Source organism: Aedes aegypti, chromosome 3 (assembly GCF_002204515.2).
Source record: "Aedes aegypti strain LVP_AGWG chromosome 3, AaegL5.0 Primary Assembly, whole genome shotgun sequence".
NCBI classification, from domain to species: domain Eukaryota; kingdom Metazoa; phylum Arthropoda; class Insecta; order Diptera; family Culicidae; genus Aedes; species Aedes aegypti.
Window position 1 is genome coordinate 87,886,882 of NC_035109.1, and position 27,799 is coordinate 87,914,680.

The window sequence follows — 27,799 nt, forward strand, 5'->3', positions numbered from 1 at the left end:
CGCACTATGTACGGTTTGAGGAAACCACAGTTTGAAATCGTCATATCTCAAAATCCAGATAATATAGAAACTTGGGGTCTTTAGTAAAGTTGTTCTGGAGGTGAAGCGCTATCTGATGATACCTCATTTAATTCGGAATTTGACCGCTAGATGGCACTAGTGGGCTTGGAAGTTTTACTTTTGTTTTGCAGATTTTTCAGGATCCTGATCATTTAGAAGGATGTCGTCTTCGGCAAAGTTGTTTAGTAAGTTAAGGACTATCTTTTTTCGAGCTAGTTAATTCAAAGTTTTGCGGCTAGGCAGCGCTAGTGAGCATGAAACTTTTGTTTGCAGATATCTCAGGAGCCTGACCACTTAGAAAGATAGTGTCTTCCGCAAAGTAGTTCAGTAGCTCAAGGGCTATCATTATTTGAGCCAAGAAATAGGATATTTTGCCTTTAGGCGGCGCTAGTGAGCATGACATTTTAGTTTTGTGGATACTGCAGGATCTTGCCTTTTTAGGCAGGCTCCTTCGGCAAAGTTGTTCAGAAGACTATCATTATTTTACAAAATCTCGAACTTATAGGAATAAAGTGCCTAGTGGCAAAATCCCGAATTTCTTGGCTGAAACAATGATAGCCCTTAAGCTACTGAACAATTTTGCCGAAGACGTCATCTTTCTAAGTGGTCAGACTCCTGGGATATTCGCAAAACCAAGGGTGTTGTACAAAGTACAACGCGCGACTACTCGCGTTACAAAACTTCGCGCGACGACCGAAAGGTTAACAATATAATGTTTGCTTTCGATTTATTTGATGTAAGAAGGCGTGGAATGGTCTTATATAGAAGTTATAATGAGGTAGGGAGACAGTTCCAATCATATGCGCAATGTAATCAATGTTTATTCCTTTATGTAGAACTAACACAATGTCCAACCGTTAGATATGATCCAAAACCATGTTCTTTTCTCCATCCGCAGAACTCTCCGATGCGTTCCTGGTCTTCGAGGTGTTGGCAAGCACTGGGATCCAAATGCCTCGAGCATGGAATCCGAAGGAGACGTCCTTCCAGATTCTGACGAAACATACGCACAGGTAAGTTCACCTTCAACCGATTTAATCTTTTCAGTGGTTTTGTATATTTATCTAAAACAAAATAAACTTGTTGTATGTAGGGCAAGGACACCGACCCGGTCAAGAAGCGCAAAGTCAAACGCAAAATCGTCAAGAAGGTCAAACCCAAAGCTAAAGCTGAAAAGACTGAAAAGCCAGATAAGCCCAAACCTCCGGCGAAGAAGATCAAGAAAGAGATCAAAGCGTTGATGTCCGATGCGGAAAAGCAGCATGACGAGGATTCCAGTTCCTCAACCGCAAGTTCCGAAAAAGTACCGATCAAGCCGAAATCTGACGAACCGAAAAAGCGTAAACGGGAACCCAAAGAGAAGAAAGAAGTGGTGGAAGTCTTGGGCAAGAAGCGAATGGCGAGCTTGAACGCCACGGCAATGTTGGCCGCCACTTATGAAGTTCAGCGGATCTTGTATCGTAACACGGACTCCGACTCGGACAGTCCTGCCGAGAAGCCCAAGGCGAAGAAGGTCAAGGAGCAGAAGGAAGCTAAAGACAAGGAGTCTGCTAAAGCGGATGATAAGAAGTCTTCAAAAGCGGCGGTGAAAGATTCAAAGGCCGATGAAGAACAAGACCCGTTGGGGGACACCGATAAGGTCGCCCAGAAAGATAAACCGAAAGAAAAGGAGAAAAATAAAGATGCAGAGAAGGACAAGGAGAAAGAGAAGGAGAAAGACGTAGAAGTTTTGCTAACGGTCAAAACGGAACCGATGCGTGACAAGAAAGACGACACCACGGAGGTTAAGCGCGAGCTTGAAGAGGTAAGTCCCAAAGCAAGGTGTCAAAATGCGCTCGTAATCGGGTCAAATGAACAATTATGTTCTTTTGTTTCTTTTTTCTTCTTTCCATCGCGAAGCCCCGTCCGGTTTCGAGCAACGTCGTCATCGCACAAGACACCGAGGTAACCATTACCGGGGTGTACGTTAATTCCAGCCTGGGGGCAAACCAGGAAGCGTACTGCAAGATGCAGTACCGTGTGCAGCAGAGCGTCACCGAGGAACGGTTGGTACGTCCAGGTGAGGCACCCCCGAAATCCTACACGCCGCTGACGGCCCTCTCCAGCATGCGGCCACCCAACGATCAAGGTGAGTCATTGTTATGGTGCCGCGTCATTTGAAACGGTGGTATTGATTCGAATTTGTTTTTCTCGGAGGGAGCAAATCGATCGGGTTACGATTCTCATACAAAATATAGAACAGATGAAATATTTTGGTATTTGTTTTGAGTTTTGATTTATTTTTATTTGTTATATCTAGGTGTTCTGTGTTAGATAACAATATCATCCCGTCTTGGTAAAGCTAAAATAAGCATTTAATAATAATTGTTAAAACATAATACATTTCATTTGCCGTTCCAGTTTATAATTTTAAAAGGTGAGTTGTTTTCACCTGTTTATAAGAGAGAAAAAAAAAGACTTTCAATCAACTTAACCTAGATATATAACGCATTTATCGTCGTAATAGATGAATGCAACGATTTATGTCTAAAATTATTAATAATTTTGACATTTGATCGAATGTTTCAACATTGGAAATTTTATGTAAATCATTAGTACTATACCAAGGAGGAAGCTACAGAATCATGTTCAAAATTTTATTTTGAATCCTCGGCAGAGCGTTCTTCCTGGTATTACAACAGCTAGTCCATATTGGTACAGAACATGGCTGGCCTGAAAATTTGTTCGAAGCTTGTTTTTGAGACAAAGCTTTGATTTTCTATTCAAAAGGGGATAGAGACATTTTACATATTTATTACATTTGGCTTGAATGCCCTCAATGTGATGTTTGAAAGTTTAATTCTTATCTAGCATGAGCCCCAGATACTTAACTACATCTGACCAATTTATTGGAACCCCTCTCATTGTGACAACATGTCTACTTGAAGGTTTCAAATAAAGAGCTTTTGGTTTATGTGGGAATATTATTAGTTGATGATAATAAATCTTCGAGCTGTTTAGTAGAATACCTATAAGTAGATGAAAAAACCGAATTTAGTACTATTTCGACCTCAACTGTAAGGCCGTCTTCAGTGTCGTGTACTAGACTCGACTCGAGTCTAGTACACGACACTGAAGACGGCCTTACAGTTGAGGTCGAAATACGCGTATCTGTCAAAGGATACAAACTCTAGTGGAATTAAATGGTGTAGTACTAAATTCGGTTTTTTCATCTACTTATTAGTTGAGTTTTGGAAGCATTAGGAGAAATTTTCCATTTTTGCAAGTATTCCACACTTTTTTGCAATCGACTACAGATGACTTCGTCCATTGACGGAGAGGCCAGTGTCATCCGCAAACAAGAACTTTTGACATCCCTTAGGTAACAGGAACTCTTTCAGACCTGGAGTTCTGATAATTAACATGAAGTGGACGATTTGACAGATAACTTTGAATTAATCTAACAATGTATGTTGGAAAATTAAAGTTTTTTAATTTTACGATCAAACCTTCATGCCAAACACTGTCGAATGCTTTTTCTATGTCTAGAAGAGCAAGACCAGTAGAATAGCCTTCAGATTTGTTGGAACGGATCAAATTTGTTACACGTAAAAGTTGATGATTGGTCGAATGTCCATGGCACAATCCGAACTGTTCATTGGCAAAAATTGATTTTTCGTTGATGTGGGCCATCACTCTGTTCAAAATAACCTTTTCAAAAAGTTTACTGATGGAGGAAAGCAAACTGATTGGACGATAGCTAGAAGCTTAAGCAGGATTTTTGTCTGGTTTCAAAATTGGAACAACAATAGCATTTTTCCATTTGTCAGGAAAATATGCTAATTGAAAACATTTGTTAAATATATCAACTAAAAATGATAAGCTACTTTTTGGAAGTTTCTTGATGAGGATGTAGAAAATTCCATCATCGCCAGGAGTTTTCATATTTTTGAATTTTTTAATAATAGTTCTCACTTCTTCCAAATCAGTCTCACAGGTATTTTCGAGAACGTTTTCTTGATTGAGAATATTTTCGAAGTCCTGAGTAACTCGATTTTCAATTGGACTAGTAAGTCCTAAATTAAAATTGTGCGCACTTTCAAATTGCATAGCAAGTTTTTTAGCTTTTTCGTAATTAGTTGGTAATAATTTGTTTTCCTCTTTCAATGCCGGTATTGACTTCTGAGGTTTTTTTCAAAATTTTAGATAATTTTCAAAAGGGCTTAGAGCCAGGGTCCAATTGAGAAATCTTATTTTCAAAAATTTTGTTTCTTAATTGTGCAAAACGTTTCTTGATTTCTTTCTGCAAATCCTGCCATATAATTTTCATAGTAGGATCTCGAGTGCGTTGAAATTGCCATCTCCTCACGTTTTTAAGACGGATCAAGAGTTTAAGATCATTGTCTATAATCACGGATTCAAATTTTACTTCACAATTGTAATGCGCCTGGCTTCAACAATGGAATTTGTTAAAGTTTCAAGAGCATTGTCAATATCAAGTTTTGTTTGTTAAGAAATGTTAACATCAAGATTAGAGTCAATATATGTTTCATATATATTCCAGTCAGCTGCTGTGGAAAGTGGAGCTGATAGGATTGAGAATCGCTTCTTGGGATATTTGAAATGTAAAAGGGACATGATCAGAATCAAAATCAGCATGAGTGACCAGTTGGCTACAAAGATGACTAGAGTCTGTTAAGATCAAATCGATTGTAGAAGGGTTTCTAGGAGAGGAAAAACATGTAGGGCTATCAAGGTTTTGAATTGAGAAATATCCTGATGAGCACTCATCAAATAAAATTCTGCCGTTGGAATTACTTTGAGAATTATTCCATGACTGATGTTTGGCATTAAAGTCATCAATGACAAAAATTTTTGACTTATTGCGAGTCAATTTCCGCAACTCAGTTTGAAGCAAATCAACTTGCTGCCCAGACCATTGAAAGGTGAATAAGCAGCTATGAAAGCATATCTACCAAGTTGTGTTTCATCAGAAACACCCAAAGCTTCAAAATCTTTGGTTTTAAATGACGAAAAATAATAGTGTTTTATACTTCTATGAATGATGATAGCAATTCCACCACATGCTACATCCAGTCGATCATAACGATAAACAAAAAAGTTTGAATCTCTCTTAAGTTTGGATCCAGGTTTCAAATAAGTTTCAGTAATAACTGCTATATTGGCTGTTAGAAAATTATACAGTACGTCCTTTTTACCATTCAAAGAACGAGCATTTCAATTGAATACATTCAAAAAAAAATATTTGGATTCATTAGAAAAACGTAATCCGATAACCTTTTTTTTTAGTTGATTTTACACCAACACCAATCATTTGATTTAATTGTTCAGTTGCACAATCAAAACTAATGGGAGACATTTAACTAGAAGTAGGTACATATTATGATGATTTTTTGTTGGGATTATCCGTTGAGGAAGAGACGGGACAGGAGTTGCCTGTGGAGGCAGGGTTTATTCCATTCGATTTCAAACAATTAGAACAGTGAACCGTACGAAATCAATTTGAAAAGGAGGAATTAAAAATTACTGCTATAATATTGGCATAGGAGTTTCTTGGAGTAAATCCATTCGAAATTAAAAGATTCGGCTACCTGACGGAAAAAATATTAGCTTGTGGATGTGCATGATTATAATTTACCTGAAGGGTATTATTATTAAGCAATCGTTCGTTAACTGAAAAATTTGCATTGTTGGAGATTCAGCCTGGAGAATTTCGGCTACGAAAAACATTGCCGTCTATCTGCCTGGTACGAGCCTCAACGAATTGTTTGCGCGGAATCTCAGAAGTTAGACCTATGATTGCCCTCGCAATTTGCGCATACAAACTTTGTGGTATCTTCCTTCACATCATGGGCCTAGCCAGGGGCCAATGCTCCTCCCTGACCGATGAGATAAACATCATTTGATTTGCTACAAAAACTAGTCTATAATCTATAGTACAAAAATGTATCTTATGTCTGAACATCACCTGTGAATTCTCTGCCCCCAGGTATTTTCTATTAGAAAGGAAGAAAAATTCTTATATAAATTCTTCCTAATTAAACTGAAATTTTTTTCCAAAAAAATCATTTTCTAAATGTTTTTTTTAATGATATACTACGAAATCCTGATGGAGATTTTCTCTAAAAACTACTAGAAATTTCAATATAATTTGTTCCAGGAACTCTTACATGGTATGGTGCAGAGCTACTTGGGCACTTCCATGATTGACATGGGGGGTTTTTCTCGTCCGAATCGTCTGAAACTTCGCAATAAGGAGCACTTCAATATGATATTATTGAACGCATATTGTGGTCAAATATGAGCTCTGTGGCTTTCAAAAGTCCCCACAGCCGAAGTGAATCAAAAATGACAAGAAAAGGATCCGGCTCCCTGTATATTGGATTTTTTTTCAATTTCTTCAAGTGTTCATCTTAACATTCTATAAATGAGTCTTACAGCAATGCTTCTACATAACCTACAATTTCATTAAGAATTCTTTTTCGATTTCGTCTAGGAATCCAAATAGTTCCTGAAAAGTCCAATATTTTTTTCAATTCCTCGCTAAACTGTTTTATTTTGTACATGGAATCAATATTTTGAGTAATGCAGCAATTGGAAATTGGAAAATCCCCCCATGAAATTCTTATCTGAAAAATCTTAATGAGGTGATCGTTATTAATTCCGACTAAATCAAGTGCTTTTGAATGATTTCAGGAAAATGTATTCCAATTAGGTATTTGGGCTATTTTTTTGCATTATTTGTTGTAATATTGAAATATAACTATTTTACGAAACATCTGTATCAAAATTTACCTCAGAATAATAAAAATGATTGAAGTCCGGGAATTTTCACAAGGAAACATGCAAAAAATCCATAATAAATTTAAAATGACATACTGCAAATAAATGAAATAGAGTTAAATATAATCGTTCAACAGTTCTTCTTTTAGCAACTCTTAAATTTGTCAATTTTTTAGAAAAACAAACCGTATTTTCCGTCATTCCTTCAAATATTATCGATCCAGACCTTGTTCAGGGCAGATATTCTACATTAGTTTTTCATGTATTTTTTTTTTTTAATTTCCTCCAACAATAACTCCAGAGATACTTTCAGTGATATATTTAAACTAGCTCTCAACTATTATCCTAGGCATTTCTTCAGTAATTCGCAACTCAATTTCTACTGTACATTTTTTCAAGCATACCATCTCTTCATATGGAATGAATGAAATTTCCCTAGACATTGCTGTATAATTTTTCATTATTGTTCAAAGAATTTAAACAGGAATTCGTCTAAAAATGCATCAACGCCTTTTCAAGTGATTCTACAAGGAATTCAACCATAGGGATTGCTTCACGTTTTACTACTGATATTCATCTAACAATATTCTCTAAAAAAATTCTTGGAGGTTTTCTCATATTCAAAAACCTCCAAGATTTTTTTTAGAGAATATTGTGGAATTTTTTTTTCTAAATACTACGGCTTAGAGTTGGCTAATAAATACATCAGAAATTACTGTAAGAGGTATTTTTAGAAGAAAAAAAACCTGATCCTATCACTGTAGGAGTATCTGACGGACTGTCTAAAACAATTCTAAAACAAATTTCTGAAGACGATCTCGAGTCGTGAGAAGTTGTTTGATGTAGTTCATTGAGAAACTCGAGATAATATTGATTCATCTATAGTTTGGGAAGAAATACTTGATTTGCTTCCTAAAAAACCTTTGGCGACCACCTAACGAACCTACAGTGATCCCAGATGTAATTTCTGATAGAATCTAAAAAAACTTCTTTAAAGTCGAGTCTAGTACACGACACTGAAGACGGCCTTACAGTTGAGGTCGAAATACGCGTATCTGTCAAAGGATACAAACTCTAGTGGAATGAAATGGTAACTAAATTCGGTTTTTTCATGTACTTTTGAATAAATTGATAAAAAAATCTATCATTATTATTATTTATCTTTATTTAAGTGGCTTTTCGCCTTTGGCGAGATAAAAAAATCCATGATGTGTATTCAATACAAAATTTTAATAGAATACTTTGAGAAGATCTGTTCTCAAATACCTGGGGAATGCCTAAAAGAATTTCTGGAAGCATTCTTCGATATATTCCTGAAAGAATTGATGAATTGATATTATTTTTAAATTCTGTTTTGCACATTGTGAATTAAAAGGGAGAGCAGTCATCCATCACAGTGTCACGGTTCATGCAAAATTCAGTAATATCATACAAGAGTGTGTCTAAAATGATTATTTCGGCGTTATATTTGAGGTCGCTTGTCCTCCCTTTACGGAAATCCTGGCTACGCCCATGCTTCACAGGACTGACGTCCTTAGCGTGCAAAGAAGCCCTGCTGCATAATTCCCAGTAGCATGCTCCCCTTTTCACATCGAACACTCGAGTTGATTCGTGTCACTTTATGAAATTAATTAAAGTAAAACAATGTACAAAGTGCCACACATAGCTATGTACCGACATACATGACTGGCAACAACTTTCTCCGTGTGAATGAAAATTTCATTAAGCGTTTGCTGCTGCACTTTCACTGGGTCACGACGAGAATGTAGAGCACACATCAATTATTGATCAGAGAGTAGTGTTGGTTCTGATCCTGTCGAGTGACAACAACAACCCCACAACAAGGGGTGGACGGTTGACATGACAGGAAAACTGTCATTTCCATAAACCTCAACAAGGGCTCTTTTAATTTACTGTATTTAATTACCCTATCGACGTCGGTGACTCCGAGCATACATTAATTGAAGGGAGGAAAAAAACGCTGGTTGAACTGTTCATTGTCGAAAGTGATTCATACACTTCATCGCACTAATTCACCATACATTGCACTTGATTACAGCTCTCTCGACGCCACCGTTGTTTGGTCAACCGGCCCAATGTGACTCCCCTCTGGGTCTGGTGGGACCACCCAGGGGCTTCTATCCACCATCCACGTCATCGTCGGGCAGTTCCAGCGCGTTCTGTGCGCCGATTCCCCATGACAGTCCAGGTAAGTGATTAAGCGAATTTTGGTTACTGTACCTTCTATTGGTTCGAGATAAATGGAGTTGCTTGGGGAATGTTTAGAAATATACGCAAATATACTTTTATGCTGGAGAAATTTTATCGCGTGATTCTGGTGTTTGCTGAATTAGGGGAGCGTTGTTCATGTCTGGCCACAAGACGGTTTTCTGAAACCAAGAGTAACTCTAAAACAATAACACCAAACTACAATATCTCAAAAGGTATGTCTTCTGGATCTCACGAATTCCTTGGTAATCCTTGGTATTCAGATTCTTTGAATGTAAGCAGTGCTTATTGAGAGTTTTATCATTGTAATTCATGCTCAAGTAAGATCAAACAAGTATGATCTATTACGTTCCCAAGTAACATTCTTTGCTGAGTAACTGTTTCTTCAGCTGAAATATGCTCAAGGGTAATTTGTTCCACTCTTATTCAGCTAAATTGTTTGTTGGGTTGTCGGTTTAACGTCAATCTAAGATTGTCTAAGTACTCCTTTGAATCAAGGACCTCAAATCTACACTTATAATTGATGACCTTTTTGGCGTTAATGAATATATTATGAATATATATATATATATATATATATATATATATATATATGTATATATATAATCCTGGGTTTGCTGGCGGTTCGGGCTTTTTAAAAAACACTTAACTGATTTTCCTCACTAAATCACTTTATTACTTAAGCCGAAACGCAATGAAACACGGATAAAAATAAACTGAACACCGGTCACGGTCAGTCCGGTGGTTTTGTAGAATTGAACTGCTGACCTAGCAATTCCGGCTGTTGGGCATAAAGGTGTTGACGTTGCATAGCACGTGGCAGTGGTCCGATCCAAAGGTGATGACGGTGCATGTGACGTTGCACCTGTGGTGGCTGGTTCATGTCGTGACTCCTCCGGGGGGTGAAGAAGTGTCGTCCTCGATACTCAGCTCCTGGTTACCATGTCCTGGTGATTTGGTTTCAGGCTTCCTTTGGTGGGTTTTCCTCGATGTCCTTTTGTGGGTAAACCTTAAATGAATGAAGATAAGGTAAAGGGTGAAGAATAGTAGAGTCGACATCAGAGCGGTTCCTCCTAATAGACTCCATTTCCAAATCTGGTCGGTTTCGTGTTGAAGAGATACTTTTTCCAGTTTGCGTCTGTTCAGAAGGGTGGCTTTTTCTATTTTTGCAACGTCATGATTTTGCAAAATCTCGCTGTTTATCTGCAGATTGTGTAATGCTCCTTGAATAGACTCGCTTTCACTTATTTTTTCGGTAGATGTGAAATTTTGGTCCATAAATTCGATTGTACAATTTGAGAACGATACTATAAAATTTCCAGATAAGTATCTGTCGCTAGGACCGCAATTTGAGCGTAATTCTTGGTTTTTTGCATTTGAGATAAGAATTTTGTTATTGGTTATTAGTTTGGTTGTAGTTTCTGCGTTGATTTCCATTAGACATTGTGGCTCAGTTCCCATGATGAGTGGATAAATACACAGATCCTTGAATTCTTTGATAAAACTGTGTCTTTGGACGTAGTCGTCTGGTTTTGCAGTGGTGAAGAGTTGTTTTGCTTGTTTGATAAGGAATTGAGGGTAAGTCTTAATAATCGAATCATTTTGACTCAATGGGTGGATTCGCATGATTGTCGATTCTTCTGTCTCCAATTCTGGAACATGTAATATGTAGAGTAAAGTATTTTCGCTAGTTGCCATTTTTGGTGTAACAAAATTGAGTGCTTCTTCCGGGATGTCTAGCTGGACTCCTTGATTTCTGAGTATATCCTTGATCAGATGAATTTCTTTGCCAGATAACATTCTGCTGTTTGTGACGTGCATTTTAGAAGAGTATCGCTTCTTGAACGCTTGTTAGAATTTTGTTGAGTGTATCTATGTTCAGTATGGTGGTGATGACGTCAAGTTCATCGAGAATGATTTGATTGATTTGTTGTTTTTCGATTAGTTCGTTGATGGTGGTTGTAAGTTCCGAAATTCTTTTGCCGATTTGGTGATTAATTTTTACTTGATGATTATTTTCGTTGACAAGTTCATTGAGGCTTCTGTCGATTATCCGTAGGTCTTGAGCATCTGGGCTGCCCGCTATCCACTTCCACGCTGTGCCGATGATGTCCCATCTTTTGGACCGTTTGTGCGATATTGGTTTGATTTGCATAAAATTAGAGTACAATTCTCGTATCTTGTATTTACTAATTTCAAATAAAGCGTTATTATTTTGTTTACGATACACCAAATTTGTGAGTTGATTGATAGTAATTTCTGTCTGTTAGGTTGATCGGGTGTACAACTCGGATATTTCCTGTCTGAATTCTACATAGGCTGTTTTTTTGCATCATTATCAAATCATTATGAAGATTCCTGATAGTTAGGTCTTGACATGAGATGTTTGTGAGAATGAGGGTGAATGTGATAAAGTAGTGAAGCATCTGGAAGCAAAAAGTTATAAAAGTAAATGGTGTTACATTTTTTTCGGTCTTTTGATTTTGTTTTTATGTCTTTTAATGTGACGGTTGTTTTTGAATGTTCTGTCTGTGACTTCATTTGCATTTGTTTTATTGGCTCTGGGTTGAGTCTTTGTGCGAATATTTGGAATAACATAAACTTCTTGCCCATCATTTATAATTGGAGGGTCTTCCTTATTAGAATTTTGAGAAATCATTTGTTTTTGTGCTTTACCCATGTTCAATTTTGCTTTAAGGAATAGCTCTTGGGCGTCTCTTATAATTTCTTCCGGGTTAACAATATTATTCTGGTTGAACAATATTTCATTTGGAGTATATTTAGTTGAAGAGTGTACAGAGTTGTTATATAATGCAACGGATAATTTTACAATTGATTTTGTACCCATTCCTCTGAATTTGTGCTTGTTGGTATTAAAAATTTCTATTATAGTAGAATGTGTACGCTCTATTTGTCCATTCGATTCTGACGAAGCGGCGTAATGAATTTGTGCCCCTAGCTGGCTAAGGAAATTTCTTAGTTGAATTGATTGAAAAGTGGTTTCATGGTCGGTGACAATTTCTCTGGGTACTCCAAAGGAGCTGAAATATTTTCCTAGTGCTTTCTGCACATGTACAAGATTTTTCGATTTCAAAACTATTAACTGTAAATGTTTAGAGAATGAATCTATTAGAGATAAGAAGCTGCATTTATCCATGATAAATATGTCCATGTGGACTCTATCTAATGGTTTTTCTGTTATTGGCCTGGGTGAAATTTTTATGTTAAATGGTCTGCGTTCATATTTGTGAGTGTTGCATATTTCACATGAGTTTATAAAGGTTCTGATTTTTGAGTAAATATTTGGGAAAAAATATGATCTTTTAATTTTGGCTTCGACTTCAGTTATACCTCGGTGAGCTCTATTGTGTTCATTTATTATTATTTGATTCTGTCTTTCTTCATTTTGCACGTCTTCGACCATATTGTTAGTAAAAACGAAATGACCTTTTTGATTGAAGTTTTCTTTAAAGGACTCCTGTACCGTCTGGATAAGATTTTCTGGTGCCATAAGGGCTGTTTGTCTACCATTGTGGAAGGTTTTCAAAAGATGTGTGATATTTTCTTTTGTGTAGGTTTTCTGAGATACTATTGTTCTATGGTAGTTCTGGAAAAGGGTTTCTTGGATAATAGTATCTATACGGGAAATACGGAATATTATGATTTTTGAAATAATTTAAAGGGCGTTCCGTGAAATGAATATAGTTATTAGCTGAATCATCAGCTGAGTGAACAGTTTGGGAATCAAGGGAATCATGGGATTCAGGGGAGTTATTGGCAATGGAATCTGCATCATCTTCAAGATCTTCGGAACCTGAAAAATAAGGAATTTCATCATTATTGGTTTCATTAATATTTACTTCAACAGGCATTCTGCTTAGTGCATCTGCTACTACATTTGATTTGCCTTCTCTGTACTTGACTTCGTAGTCATAGACTTCCAGATCTAGGCGCCATCGCAAAATTTTTTGATTTTTCTCTGAACTTTTAATAAAAGTCAGAGGTTTATGGTCAGTTACTAAAGTAAATTTAGTCCCGTAAAGATATGGTCTGAATTTATTCACGGCCCATATGATTGCCAGCGCTTCCTTTTCGTTGGTAGCATATCTGGTTTCAGCATCGTTTAGTGTTCTGGATGCAAAGGCGATTGGGCGTTCTATATTGTCTTGTATCTGAGATAGAACTGCACCTAATGCATATCCTGAAGCATCTGTTGTTACGATGAAAGGCTTATCAAACTGGGGATAGACTAAAACTTGATCTGTGGCAATTATCCCTTTGAGCGTATCAAATGCTGTGTGATACGATGAATCATTTATATTGATTGATGAATCTTTCTTGAGATATTTGGTCATAGGTCTAGTTATTTTTGAAAAATCCCTAATAAATCTTCTGTAATAACCTACTAAACCCAGAAACTGTTTAATCTCTTTCTGCGTTTTTGGTAGAGGCCACTTCAGAATTTTATCTATTTTTTCGGGGTTAGGTTTGACACCTTCATTTGAAATTATATGCCCTAGAAATTCGGTCTCTCGCTTGAGAAATTCACACTTATCGAGTTGGATTTTTAAGTTGAAATCCGATAAGCGTTTCAGGATAAGGCTAAGATTTTCTAAATGGTCTTTTAGATTATATCCGATAATAATTATGTCATCAAGATAGACATAACATTTGGTGCCGATATAATCTCCTAGGATATTGTTCATTGCTCTCTGGAATGTAGCAGGAGCATTCTTTAGGCCAAAGGGCATTCTCGTGAATTCAAAATGTCCTTTGTCCGTTGAAAAAGCTGTTTTTTCTATGTGGGCAGGATCCATCGGGATTTGATGGAAACCAGACTTTAAGTCGATCGTTGTGAAGTACGATGACTTTCCGAGGCTATCCAGAATATCCTCTATTTGAGGCATAGGGTATCTGTCGTCAATAGTGAGCTCGTTCAGCTTCCTATAATCTATTACGACGCGTACCTTTCTTTTGCCTGACGCGTCAAGTTTTTTCGGTACTACCCATATCGGTGAAGAGTATGGGCTTTTCGAAGGCCTAATGATGCCATTGTCTAGCATTTCTTCAATTTGCTGTTGGATATCGCCTTTAAAGTGGTGTGGGTAGCGATAGTTTTTTGTATAAATGGGAGAATCGTTTGTTGTTATAATTTTATGTTTTGTAGCTGACGTACATGAAAGTTTTTCTCCTTTCTTTTGGATCACTTCTTGGTGTTTGAAGAGAGTGCAAAGCAGTTCTTGTTTCTCTAGTTTCGAAAGATGATTTGTTCTAATTATAGACTCTATATCATTTTTGGAAATATGTTGAGAGTCAATCTTTTCTGGGAGAATTGTTTCAAAATTGTTTACTGTCAGTTGAAGTTTTTGGTTGCAGAAATAACATGGATGGTCGATTTATTATTATGTGCTTTATATAGTCCTGGTTGAATGAAAACTTTTTTATGAAGTTTTTGGTATGTGGGTACCAACCAGTCTCCGTTGTTCATTGTATCAATAGTTATGAAATGATTGTAAAGTTTTTTTGCAGGGTAGAATTTTGAGTATGAAAATTGTTTATCCCTTAACGTAATGGTTTCATTCTCATAGTTGATTTGTGCTTTAAGTTTTGCAAGGGATTCTGACCCCAGAATTCCATCAAAAAATAATGAAATTTCATTACGTAAAATTGCAAAGGTTTAAACGTATTTCCGAAAAGATCGAGTTCTCCTTTCGAAGTGACGTTGTTGACTCCGCAAACATTACTGATTTGTGTATTCGGTACGGTTTTAACGGATTCTATTATGTTTGGTGAAATAATATTTTTGTTTGCCCCAGTATCGATTAATATTTTTAACTGCTTTTTTGTTTTAGGATGATTCAGTTTTAAATATGGGAGGTAATTTAGGTTTTTTTTTGTGTAGGGTTGACCAAGTGAAAATTTAGATCTAGATCTACTTCTTCATCAGATTCAGTTTCTGAATTTAAATGTGATTGAGTTTCCTCTTCTTCCGCTACATGATTATTTATGGTTAACCAACTCCGAGTAGTTTTTGTGTCCATTGGTTCAGTTGTATCTTTATGTTCGGTTTTTATAAAAGGTTTCTTATTTTGATTGAAATTTGATGATCCTTGGGATTTATTTTCAAATATTTTGTTTTTGTTGAATTTTTGGTCTTGATTCAGGTTTCGAGCTACAACTTGTTTAGATTTGAATTTGCATAAGAATGCGTATGCATCCTCAATATCCTTTGGTCGTGCAGCTTGTGCATAACCAAAGTACGGTTCTGAGAGTCCAGATATAAAGGCTGCTAGCGCATCCTCTTCAATGAACTCGTTAATGGCGTCCCAATGATTTTTGTATGTATCTTTTTGTTTTGCTAGAGTCTTAATATTTTGAATTATTTCTTTGGATTTTTTGTAGTAAATATGGATAGACATATCTTCGGTCATTTTACAATGCCATAATTGACTCTTGTATGTTGACAATTCGTGTCTATCTCCCAACGCGTTCGTCAATATTTCTTTTAAATCTTCAAATTTGTCCGGATTTCCGGCTAAGCAAAGAATGTCTTTTGCTTTGCCTTGGACTTTATTAGATACCGCAGTAAAGTACATTCTAAACTGCTGAGCTGATACATGTGGTTTTAATACATTAAGGGTTTCTTCTGCTGTTTCCAGCCATGAACTTAATTGTTTTCTATTGCCGTCAAATATGGGGATCATTTTGATCGGGTCTGGAATTTTGAATAGCTGGTCGATGTTACTTATAGGTTGATGTGCGATAACATTTTCTTGAGTTTGATTTGTTTGCGTTTGAATTTGACTAAAATACGTGGCATGTTCTGTTTGTTGTTTTGCCAGTGCCTCCATCATCTGCATCATCGTTTGCAGTTTGGCATTGACTTCTTCCATATTGTTGTTGTCGTTTAGAGAAAGGATTTCTAGTGAAGGGATGTTCTTTATTGGAATATGTGCTAAGTCTCCCGAATCGGTAGACTCAGAGCTGTCTGAATCTGAAGACACGCACGCGCTGTTTCTAATTTTAGATAACAAGTGGTGAGTTTGCTTCAGACTGTTTCTTACTTTATGCTCCTTTGGCATGACATGCACTTAGAAGATAAAAGCAAGCTATAGTTTTGTTTGTTTTGAGCCGTACGATCTCTCGGAACTCGTATGACTCCCGAAATGTAATTCTCTTAGAACTTCACAATTTCGGTTGGAGGGGAAGCTCTCTTAGAACTCTTCTCACTCCAGGGGTTTAGCAAATTTTAATTTCTTAATGAGTTCGAGCCTTTCTCTTAGAACGGGCTTCAAACTCACGGAAAAATAAAACGCCAACCTAGGCGATGTTTTCACTTTCACTCGTATTTCGGTGTGGAATAGAGGATAAAGAAAAAAACACTCACCTTGCAATCGTTGTGCGTGGGTTCTCTCGACGTCCAACTTCACGCGGTGGAACCTCAACTCCGCTGCACCCTCGATGTTAGCGAATGCTTTCGCGGGTTCACTTCGATTCTGGCTGGTAGACCAGAGTCACTACACTGTTTTTCGCGAAATTGTTTTTCGAGCACTGCACGGCTGCGCCAATCCTGGGTTTGCTGGCGGTTCGGGCTTTTTAAAAAACACTTAACTGATTTTCCTCACTAAATCACTTTATTACTTAAGCCGAAACGCAATGAAACACGGATAAAAATAAACTGAACACCGGTCACGGTCAGTCCGGTGGTTTTGTAGAATTGAACTGCTGACCTAGCAATTCCGGCTGTTGGGCATAAAGGTGTTGACGTTGCATAGCACGTGGCAGTGGTCCGATCCAAAGGTGATGACGGTGCATGTGACGTTGCACCTGTGGTGGCTGGTTCATGTCGTGACTATATATATATATATATATATATATATATATATATATATATATATATATATATATATATATATATATATATATATATATATATATATATATATATATATATATATATATATATATATATATATATATATATATATATATATATATATAATATGTATTACATCCAAACATGCTCAGCCAAATATGTTCTATAGAAATCCGGAATCAACGGTTGTTAACATTTAATATGCTGTGAATTTCTACACTAAATGTCATTTCGCCTGGGTTGAAGCTTAGCGATGCTTCAACCCAGGCGAATTGACAAACAGGAATGAAATTCGCTGCAGAATGAAAGAGAGGCAGTTATAAAATAGTCATAAACTACTAAAATTTAGTCATTCTATGACTACCTGTGTTTCTGAGTGTAAACACACTAAATCCGTGTTGGGTGATGATCTATGCACCCATAGGTTGACGCATATGAATTTGAAATGGAAAGCTTCAGGAACTTATGTGGAAAACTATGGAATTCATATTGTCGGTTGATGAATCAGTCCATGAAGCAAAACTAAATAATTGAATGTGTAATACACACGAAGTTTGTAGAAAATCACCACAAATCGACATAGACGTTCATGAATCGATTCATAATTTTAAATACACGGATCAAACGTGTGGATTTTTTTCAGTGTATCCAACTCCTGCACGTTCAAAAAAGAGTTCTGGAAAACGTGAACTGTCAAAAATACACCGTGAACTACCATTACACATAAACATGATCTAGTTCACGGTGTATTTTTACTTGGTGACGAGTTCACGGCTGCTAATCACGGATACGAGAACGATTTTTTTTTCTGTGTGTGTTAGTGAAGGCTTCGTATCTACAGACGTAAACAGAGATCTTTCGAAGCTTTTTTATGAATAAGGTTCATAACCAAGCAGACTCGAACAAACATATTCTATAAAGTTTGGAGTCCAACAGCTTTCTAGGATTGTCCAATAACTCCGTTGAGGCCTGGTTCCCATGGCTGACCTAGATGAGATTTATTTAAGACATTTTATACAAAATGAATTTTTCGGGCTTGAATTTCATTAATTTACCTTTTTGACTCATATTCCGAACACTTAAGGCCAGCAGTCACTTCAAATGCATCTGATGGGCATAAATTAGTCGATATTTCTGAAAATTTAAATTTCTTCGCAAAGCCTAACTGTTAGCTGTTGGGTGTGCCATTAAAAATGTTTATTTTAACTTTTTTTTTTAGTATTGTTTTAACGTAAAAGTATGAAACAACATTTTGATTCAAATGCTGAACACTGTGTTCATTCTGTCTCATATTCCGAACACCTCGATTCAAATTCCGAACAGCACGAATAAATCGTTTTCAAATGAATAATTTCGCAAATAAATTTATCTGAGCTAGTTAAACTGGTATCGAACTCTAGAATCATCACTACTCCCGAGGTATAAAAAGGTATAAAATAGATTGGGAGACGTTGAAATTGAATTGCAATTGATGCCATTTCCTGGTTATTTGATGACATATTTCAGCGAAACATTTCAAACATATCGCCATACAAAAACCGAGTGTTCGGAATATGACTCTGTTCGGAATTTGAGACAAAACGGTAATAAAATTTAGTGTACGTTATAATTAAATTTACGTAAAAAAAATTTACGTACCTCCCAACTATTAGTACGCAAAAAAATTATCTGTACCTATTGGGCAGTTACACAGAACATGACGGTCCTGCCTTCACAAATTATGAAATTAGAGATATGCTCAGACAACCAAAATTTACGTATAACCAAATCAGCCAAAAGGTCTTCAACGTACAAAAGTGGAGGCGATATACGTGTATATATTATGTGATGATAAATGGCATACAATGCGAGTGTATAAATTTTCTACCGAACTAGTCTGTGATCTTAAGCGACTAAAGCGATAACACATGCTGATATGACAGCTGCTACGTATTGATTCGACTTACTTTATACGAGTGTGCGAGACGGAACAAAATGTACAAATAAACTCAGGAAATAGCGTCTTTTTTGCGAGGGAACTCATCAATCTGACGATTTCATTCATCTTGTTTTGTGGGTTTGATGTAATTTGTATTAATAAACGAGTTATTACATGAACTTTTATGCAAATTCTGGTTTTCTGGGTGTCCTCTATTGTTCGGACAATTATATGGCCTTTTTTTAGTATGAATTGGGGACCAAAGTGCTTGAACCACCAACCAATTGATAAAAATAATGAAACACATAAACCATACCTTGTTATGTGCTATTGGTTTTAATTTCCATTTGCTTGGCCACTTGTACGAGCTTATTGAATGTAGTGTCCGAACACCTTAAAATTAATGCATGTTTGTACACAAAGCGTGATAGCTTCAATAGGTTAATAAGCAACTTACATTTTTTCGCTTGTTCAATAGGGTCCTAAAGCCCTGTCCCAATTTTAGTGCCAAACGCTTAAGTTTAGGCTAAAACCACATGTTTACTCAATTTTTAATGTTTTTCACTTGTTTAACTTAATTTAACTTGACTTAAACTCAAATTTTAGGTGTGTATTGTTTTCCGTTTCCCGTTTGAAATGTCAGATAAGAACAACCCCAGTGTTAAAACTACAACCCCTGTGGTGTTTTTGTCGACTAAGCGAACGTCAAACATGATCAAAAGTGTCAAGGTTTATTTATGGACCCAATTTTAAAATTAAAGTTTAAATATGATATAGCCGTTATTTGAGCGGGAAAAATGCTATTGTAGTTGCAGTAACATGATCTTTCATGTTATCAAATAAAAACAAGATTAAATCTTATTTTGGCAACACGACCAATATACAGTTTTACGTACTTCATTCTCCTTTGGTTACTTGAGCGTTTACAGTTTTGGGATGCAGTGCTGCTTTGAAAATATTGAATAAGTTGATTGATAAACTATCAATGTAAATAAGTGTAAAAGGTCACTTATTAACAGTGTCTGAGAAACGTTTGTACACATCATTCTGGCATTTGAACTATATGCCAAAGCTTTTCGAGAAATGTCCTAAGTAACGTTTTTGATCATGGTGTTACTTAGGACTTATGGTTGATTCTCTGATCAAAGGTCCAAAGTAACAATTAGTAAAAATTGATGCAGATTTGAACATTCTTCTTCTTTCTGGCGTTTCGTCCCCACTGGGACAGAGCCTGCTTCTCAGCTTCTTAGTGTTCTAATGAGCACTTCCACATTTATTAACTGAGAGCTTACTATGCCAATGACCATTTTTGCATGTGTATATAGTGTGGCAGGTACGAAGATGCTTTATGACCTGGGAAGTCGAGCAAATTTCCTTTACGAAAAGATCCTCGACTGGTGGGATTCGAACCCACGACCCTCAGCTTGGTCTTGCTGAATAGCTGCGCGTTTACCGCTACAGCTATATGGGCCCCTTATTTGATTGAACATTGGTCATTTTTTTAAGCTTTTAATAGATTATTTTATAGTATACGTTTCAATATGAGTGCTCTAATGTGATATTAAGCGGTGCAAAACGAATGCTTTGCAATTAGAAGCTCGATTTGTTTATATTTGTTACTTAGGACGTTTTGAGAAGTTACGCGAGATTTAATTAAACATTTTAGGACCCTATCACATAACTTTCAATTGCAGTCGATTCTCTACATCTTGATGTTGAGGAGATCATCGAAATAGGGAGATTTATATGTGAAGAGTCGACGTTAGATCTTTTATTATCGCTTGTTTAGGTAAAATTACCTAAAAATATAGTCAAAGTTTGGTTTGGGTGTTAGGTGTCACAATGTGCTAGGACAGCCGATTCAAAAAGTGTCTAATTTGAGCCCTACCGGAACCAATTTCAGAATTCCCGAATGGAGTCAGGAACTGTTTTAGGGGTTCCTCCAGGAACTCCTTTAAGATTTCCTCCAGAAACTCCTTTAGGATTTACCTCAGAAACTTCTTAAGGATGTTTTCCAGGAGTTCCCTTAGGATTTCCCTACAAGAAATCCTTCAGCATTCTTCCAGAGACTCATACGGGATTTCGACTAGAAAATCTTATAGGATTTCCTCCAGGAACTCTTTTAGAATTTCCTCCATGAACACTTTTAGGTTTTTCTCCAGAAATTTCTTTAGGATTTCCTCCAGAAGCTAGGATTTCATTACAGAAAATACTTCAGCATTTCTCCCAGACTCCTTTAGGATTTCTTTTAGGAACTCCTTTAGTGTTTCCTCCAGTAACTCCTTCAGCATATCCTCTGAAAACTCCTTTTGAAACTTATTCAGGGTTTCCTCCAGGAACTCCTTTAAGATTTCCTCCAGGAGCTCTTTTAGGAATTCCTCCAGAAACTTCATAAGGATTTCCTCCAAGAGCTCCTTAAGGATTTTCCTACAGTAAATCCTTCAGCATTCTCCAAGAGACTCCTAAGGGATTTTCTCTAGAAACTCTTAGAGGATTTCCTCCGTTAACTCCTTTAGGATTTCCTCCAGGTTTTTCGTTTACTATTTCATCTAGGAGCTCCGTAAGGATTTCCTTACAAAAAAATGTTCAGCTTTTAGACGTTAGGATTTTCTCCAGAAAAAAAAACCTTTAGAATTTCCTCCAGTAACTCCTTTAGGGTTTCTTACTAGAAATCCTTTAGCATTTATCCCAGAAGCTTCTTAGAGGTTTCTCCCAGAAACTCCTAAGGGATCCTCCAAGAACTCTTATAGAAATTCCTCCAGGAATTCCTTTAGAATTTCCTCAAGCAACACCCTCATGATTCCAGAAGCCGCTTCAGGATTTTCTCCAGGATCTCCAATTAATTTCCTCCAGGAACTCCTTCAGCATATCCTCCAGAAACTCCTCTAAGATTTCCTTCTTTTGGGATTTTTTCATCTAGGAGTCTCTTCAGAACTTTCTCCAGAAATTACATCAGAATTACCTCCAGTATTTTGGTCAGGGTTTCTTCCAGGAATCCCTTCAGTATTTCCTGCATCAATCATTTCAGGTTTATATTCAGGAATCTCTTCAGGATTTCCTCCAGGAATCCCTTCAGAAATTCCTCCAGGAATTCTTTCAGGATTTTTTCAGTTATTCCTTAAAGATTTTATTCAGGAGACCCTTCAGGATTGTCTCCAGGATTTCCTTCAGCAACCTCTTCAGGAGTTACTCCAGAAATTTCTTAAGAATTTCTTCCGAGAATGCATATAGGATTTTAACCAGGAACCCCGTCAGGATTTCATCCAGCAATATTTTAAGGATTGTTTTTTTTCAGGAATTTGTTCAGGATTTCCTCCAGAAATCTTCTCTGGATTTTCTCCAGAAATCCAATCAGGATATCCTCCAGGAATGCCTTTTCAGGAGTTTTTCCATTTGTTCATAACTTCTTAAAATAATTTCTTTCAGAAAAGCCTTGCCTCAAGAATATCCCCAGAAATTCGTTTACGATTCCCATTAGGAATGCAAGACAATTTTTGTAGCAAGATAATTTATACCGTCTTCAGCCACAAGCTGCACATACTGAACGATCACTTACATTAGGCAACAGGCAACACGAAACACACAGTAGCTCAGTGACGAATTTTTCGTTTGACGAAAAGTTCCCAACGACTGGAGCGGGAATCGAACCCACACCTCATGACACAATACGCCTAATCGACTGACGCTGCTAGTCGCACATACTTGAAGCCGTCCCTCCTGAATGCAGCAATTTCGACTGATTTTGTTCTTAGATTTTTTTCTGCTTGACTGACTGAATCCCTTACGTTTTTTTCGAGAAAGTTCTTCATCATTGCTTACAGGAATTCTTCCATCAATTCCTGAGGTATTTCTTCAAAGAAAACCTTCAGAAGTTCTTGAAAAAGTGCCTTGGAGATTTCCATGAGTAATTTCTGAAAGGATATCTGAAGACATTTGTGGTGGAGCCCTTGAAGTAATAGAGTAGAGTTTTGATTAGAGATAATCTGTTTGAAATCTTAGTAAAATTAAAAAGTTAAAATTTTACAGGTATTTTTTCCAGTGCGATTTTGTGTGTTTACTTAGCAGTAAATATTTGCTTGCTTCTAAGAGGCATATAAGAAAATGTTACTTGATAATACAAAGATGGACTATTTTCGGGAATTTATAAAACTTTTCTAAAGGATGTGGTAAGTGGAATTCCTGGTATAATACTTAAAAAGATCAATCAGATTTCTAGAATCTATGGAGGATTTTCGTGAAAATTTTGAAAAACTGAATCTGCTTGCAATTGCTTAGGAATCCCAGAGGTAAATCCTACAGAAGTCGTAGAAAATTTTGCAGTAACATCTTGTACAAATCTGAAAGAATCGAACAAATAATCCCTGGAGATAATTTTACTGTTCTTAAGGGCTTTAGATCTTAGAGGAGCCTTGAATGTTGTTTTAATATTTCTTAGAGGAATCTATCAGGATCAGGCATTGCACAATTTGTTTTCATTTGATTTCGAAGCAAGATCAAAGTAAGCTAAGAGAACCATCACATCTCAAGTTTTAACAAGCAGCCAACAAGAGCTCCAAAGAGAGAGCGACAAATAGACTCATTTCTCTCGTTTATTTACTTATTGTTATTGTCAGTTATTTAGTTTACAGGAGTGATAAACTATCACAAAACATCCGACAATCCGACAATCGCAGGTTTAGAGCATGTTTAGAGATGTTTTATTATGCATAGTTATCCTCCCGATATAAACAAAGCTGTAGCAGTAGACGATATATAGACTCTCATGATGTGTAGCGAATTATGATTGTTACAGAGAGCGATAAGTGAGAGATACTTTCAATTTTCTTAAAATTCAATCTCTGATTAGGACGTTGTTCCCAAAGTGTTACTGAAATAGAATCCACTTCTCAAACTTAAGTGTTTAAGGTGCATCTTCACCATGCTTCGAATATTCAAGAGTACAAATCTAGAGAGCTAGACAATGGTACACGCTGAAAATTTGATCGATTGGTCATCACAAGCGAGTGACCAATTTATCAAATTTTCAGCGCGAACCGTTGTCTTGATCTCTAGATTTGTGCTCTTAAAAATTAGAGGTTTGGCTTCATTGTATCTTCACCTTAACTTCTCGATAAGAGAATTTTCTACTTAAAGCTGATGCTTACAAAGCAAATCCACAATAGAGACAAATTTCCACGACGTGTCTCGTTCTTCAGTATGACTACAGTTGACTACATTTTTTATTTAATCTTCTGAGCTTTGTCAACCCCCGATTCCGTAGCTCGGTTTTCATTTGGGATTTCCTCTGAGCAATGATGACGACTACGATGACAAAGCCCCACCGTTGACGCCATTGCGAAAGCGTGGACAAAAAAGAAGCGAATTCCTTTGGCCTTTTTTTAATTCAACATACGCTCGTAGTATTCCCCCTTTCATCCATCCATCTCCTCATTGAAATGGAAAGCGAAGGATAAGGAAAGTAAAATTTTCTGAGCTGTCAAGGATTTCCAAGCTCACACCTCACACCCATTCCCGAAGATTTTTCGCACATAACAGGTTTGGAATGCAGTTAGGGGAATGTCAACCGAATGAACAAGCATTTAAAGCATATAAATCACAGAGGTTTATCAAAATGTTAATAATAAAATGAGCAATTATTTAAATATATTGAGCTATAAAAAAACAAAATTGAAGTTTTTACTTGAAAATCACATCTTGAAACGAAATGTTTCAATTTGTAAATTCTAATTTGTTCCCAATTATTGCAAATTTAGAATTATTGTTTGGATTAACTACTGATGGTTATCCTTCTCCCAGGGCATGCTAACATTTTTCCCTTATGGAAACAGCGTAACGGTGACGATGGGGTGTTAGATTCATGGAGCAAACGACGTCGGTTCATCTTTGGGAACTTTGGAACAGGGTATTGCTTTTTGGTTCGGTGCTGTTACGATGCACCATGCTCTGAGAAAAGAGGTAAAACTTGCTTGCAGCGAAAGGCTCCGAGGTGAAACTTCTCCGAAAGATAGTTTTCAAATTACATGGGAAAGTTTTCATGGCGAGGAGCAAAATTTATAGCCAGCGGGAGCAAAGTGTGACACACAGATTGGCATCAATTATTCAATTGGCACTTTTCTTTCGGAGCAGCCGTGGTGCTGGTTTGAGCAGAGTGGATATTCCTCTGCTGTTGTTTGGGATATTACTCAAGTTTTCGTTACTTGGGGTGATGCAGGAACTATGGTGTTCTGGACACGTAACGATACTAGCTGTATTTAAGAAATTCGCTTTAACATAGTTAAGATTTTATCTTCGTGTTTTTTTAATTATAATAACTACAGAATATCCAATGCTTTGAATACCATTACTCAGAGGTGTTCTTAAGGGAAAAGTTTTGCTGGTTATTGAAAATGATGGTCCTCATTCCGACAGTGTTTGGAAATTTTCCAATCTACATTGTTAGAAAAATCCAAAGATATCAAATCTTACACTTCAGGTTAATCTTCAGAACTTACAGTCTGAAAAACTTTCTTTAAGAGCTGGTGTTCAAACCGGATTTAGTACTATACCATTTAGTTATACTAGAATTGGTATCCTTTGACAGATACGCGTATTTCGACCTCAAATGTAAGGCCGTCTTCAGTGTCGTGTACTAGACTCTAGCTTAACCCCTCTACCGGCAGCTTAATTTTTTACCGTAAAAAAAATATTCAAATTGCCATAACTTTTTTGTTTCTTGGTATTTTTGCACCATTTTTTCACAAGATCTCGAAAAACTCTCCTAGTTTAAGAATCCATGTCGATATTAGTCATTGGTGATCTGGTTTTGAAAATATTCCAATGTTCATTGGGGGACCGACATTCTCCATACAAAATTTATTTGGCAGCCATTTTGGTTTTGATCAATTTATCAAAAAAATAAAATGTGGGCTATACATTGCCAGGTAATAAGGAGCTACTCTGAAAAAAACATGCAAATCGGTTCAGTATTCTTGGAAAAATCTGAAAATTACGATATGAGGTTTTTTGAAGTTTTCAAGATCTTTATTTGGCCAGCTTGGTACCTGTAACATAAATGCTCATTACTCAAAGACGGCTACACCAAATTGCTTCATTTTTTCACAAGATGCTCGAATTAATGTATTGTTCCGAAGAGTGAATATCCGAATACGATAAAAATTGTGTAGCCTGAGATATATACGTGGGTTATGGTTACGCGTCGGTCCCCCAAGGAATTTCGGAATATCTCTGGATTCAGACTACCAATGATCAATGTTGACACAGATTCTAAAACTAGAAGAGTTTTTTGAGAACTTGTGAAAAAATGGTGCAAAAATACCAAGAAACAAAAAAGTTATAGTGATTTATATTGAGCTGTTCGGTAATCTAATCCGCATGGTTATTAAATTAATTATCTCATTACGCGTGGTAAAGATGGACAAATTATGGGTGAAATTATGAAACAAATCCACGTGCTCGGCTGGGATTTAAATCCAGGACTCTTGTATGCTAGACGAGCGCTTTACCAACTAGGTTGATTACAAGTTTAGAATTCAAATCCCCACAGACCACGCAGACCCCTTTCATAACCCATATCCATCCATCTCATGTTACTACACACGCGGCCAGAGCTGTGTGTAGGATGTGGGATTTGAACTCTTAACTTGTAACCAACTCAGTTATTGGGTCACCAAGTGGCTCGGTAGCTTAGTTAATAAAGCGCTCGTCTAGCATACAAGAGTCCTGGGTTCAAATCCCAGCCGAGCACGTGGATTCTTTTCATAATTTCACCCATAATTTGTCCAGCTTTACCACGAGTAAATATAGTGTAGCCTAACACAGAACACCTAGTTATAAGTAATGATACTAATAAAGGAATTAAAAAAATCCTTTTTATCGTCAAAACCGTTAGATGAATCTATGTCTAGTTTATCCAACACAATTCCATCGAAACCGATGTTCAACTGAAAAACAGAAACGAATAAAAATTCTGTCGTTGTCACCACCGCCGTGAAACAGTGCCGTCACGTTGTGAAGTTTTTCCTAGACCTATGCGGTGACAGCGCTGTCACTATCTTCAAAAGGAACAAACCACAGCATAAGGAGTTCAGGCAAGTTGGTCAGGGACAATCCGGGGTACGTTCAACCTTGTTTCCGCCTCTATAAATGGGAAAACCGAAACAGTGTTTTTTTCCTTTCCAAATCGATGACCGTTCCCAAATTTTCTTTTCTATTTGCTTGAATCGCTGTGGCAAACTGGGTCGACTATCCACTTGGGCGGAAAATCCTATCAAACCCTTCAACGTGGAAGAAAAAAAAAAGAACGAGCGAAACCCGGAAAAATTTAATAAAGACGGCAAAAAATGCCACTGATCCCCGATGAAGCGCTTGAGGGCTTGTTGTCGAACTTGGTGGTTGCCGAAATGGGAGAATGAACTTGTGGCGGGTGAATCGAAAGCGATTTTGGTCTGTTAGAAGCTTTGGCAGGGGATCGGGTTGGGACTACTAGTTCCATCATTTGGTGCCGTTAAACGTCATCAAGTGGTAGAATTGCGTCCCATCGGTGGTTGACCAAAGCTTGTTGAAATATATACGGAGAGCAGGGGTTATTTGGAGCGCAGATTATTATTTCGACAGTTAAGTTAGAGAAGTCACAACGCATTCAAAACTTGACGAATAGTAACCGATTTGTATGGGTGTATTTGAATGTATGCGACATTTATCACCTGAAACTTACCAACTGACTGGGGCTAACAAGCTCGATGGCTTTGATTTCCAATAGGTGGAATGTTTTGCTACTTATTAATATTATTTTTTTTTAATTTCTTTATTAGCATCATTCCAAACATTACATTCATTTTTTATATCTAGGTGTTCTGTGTTATTAGACAACACTATCATCCTAATTTGGTAAAACAAATTTAAGATTTTATTAACATTTTTTTTTAAAACATAAT

The 27,799-nt window shown here is 36.8% G+C and overlaps 1 protein-coding gene across 1 annotated transcript in view; it reads left to right on the plus strand.

Moving 5' to 3' along the window:
* LOC5566168 (titin) overlaps nt 1-27,799 on the plus strand; it is a 676,879-nt gene that overhangs the window by 61,570 nt on the left and 587,510 nt on the right. Inside the window, exons 3-6 of the mRNA XM_021854618.1 lie at nt 959-1,073; nt 1,154-1,864; nt 1,960-2,188; nt 8,903-9,052. Of these exons, the coding sequence (XP_021710310.1) occupies nt 959-1,073; nt 1,154-1,864; nt 1,960-2,188; nt 8,903-9,052 (1,205 nt within the window). The remainder of the gene's footprint in view (nt 1-958; nt 1,074-1,153; nt 1,865-1,959; nt 2,189-8,902; nt 9,053-27,799) is intronic.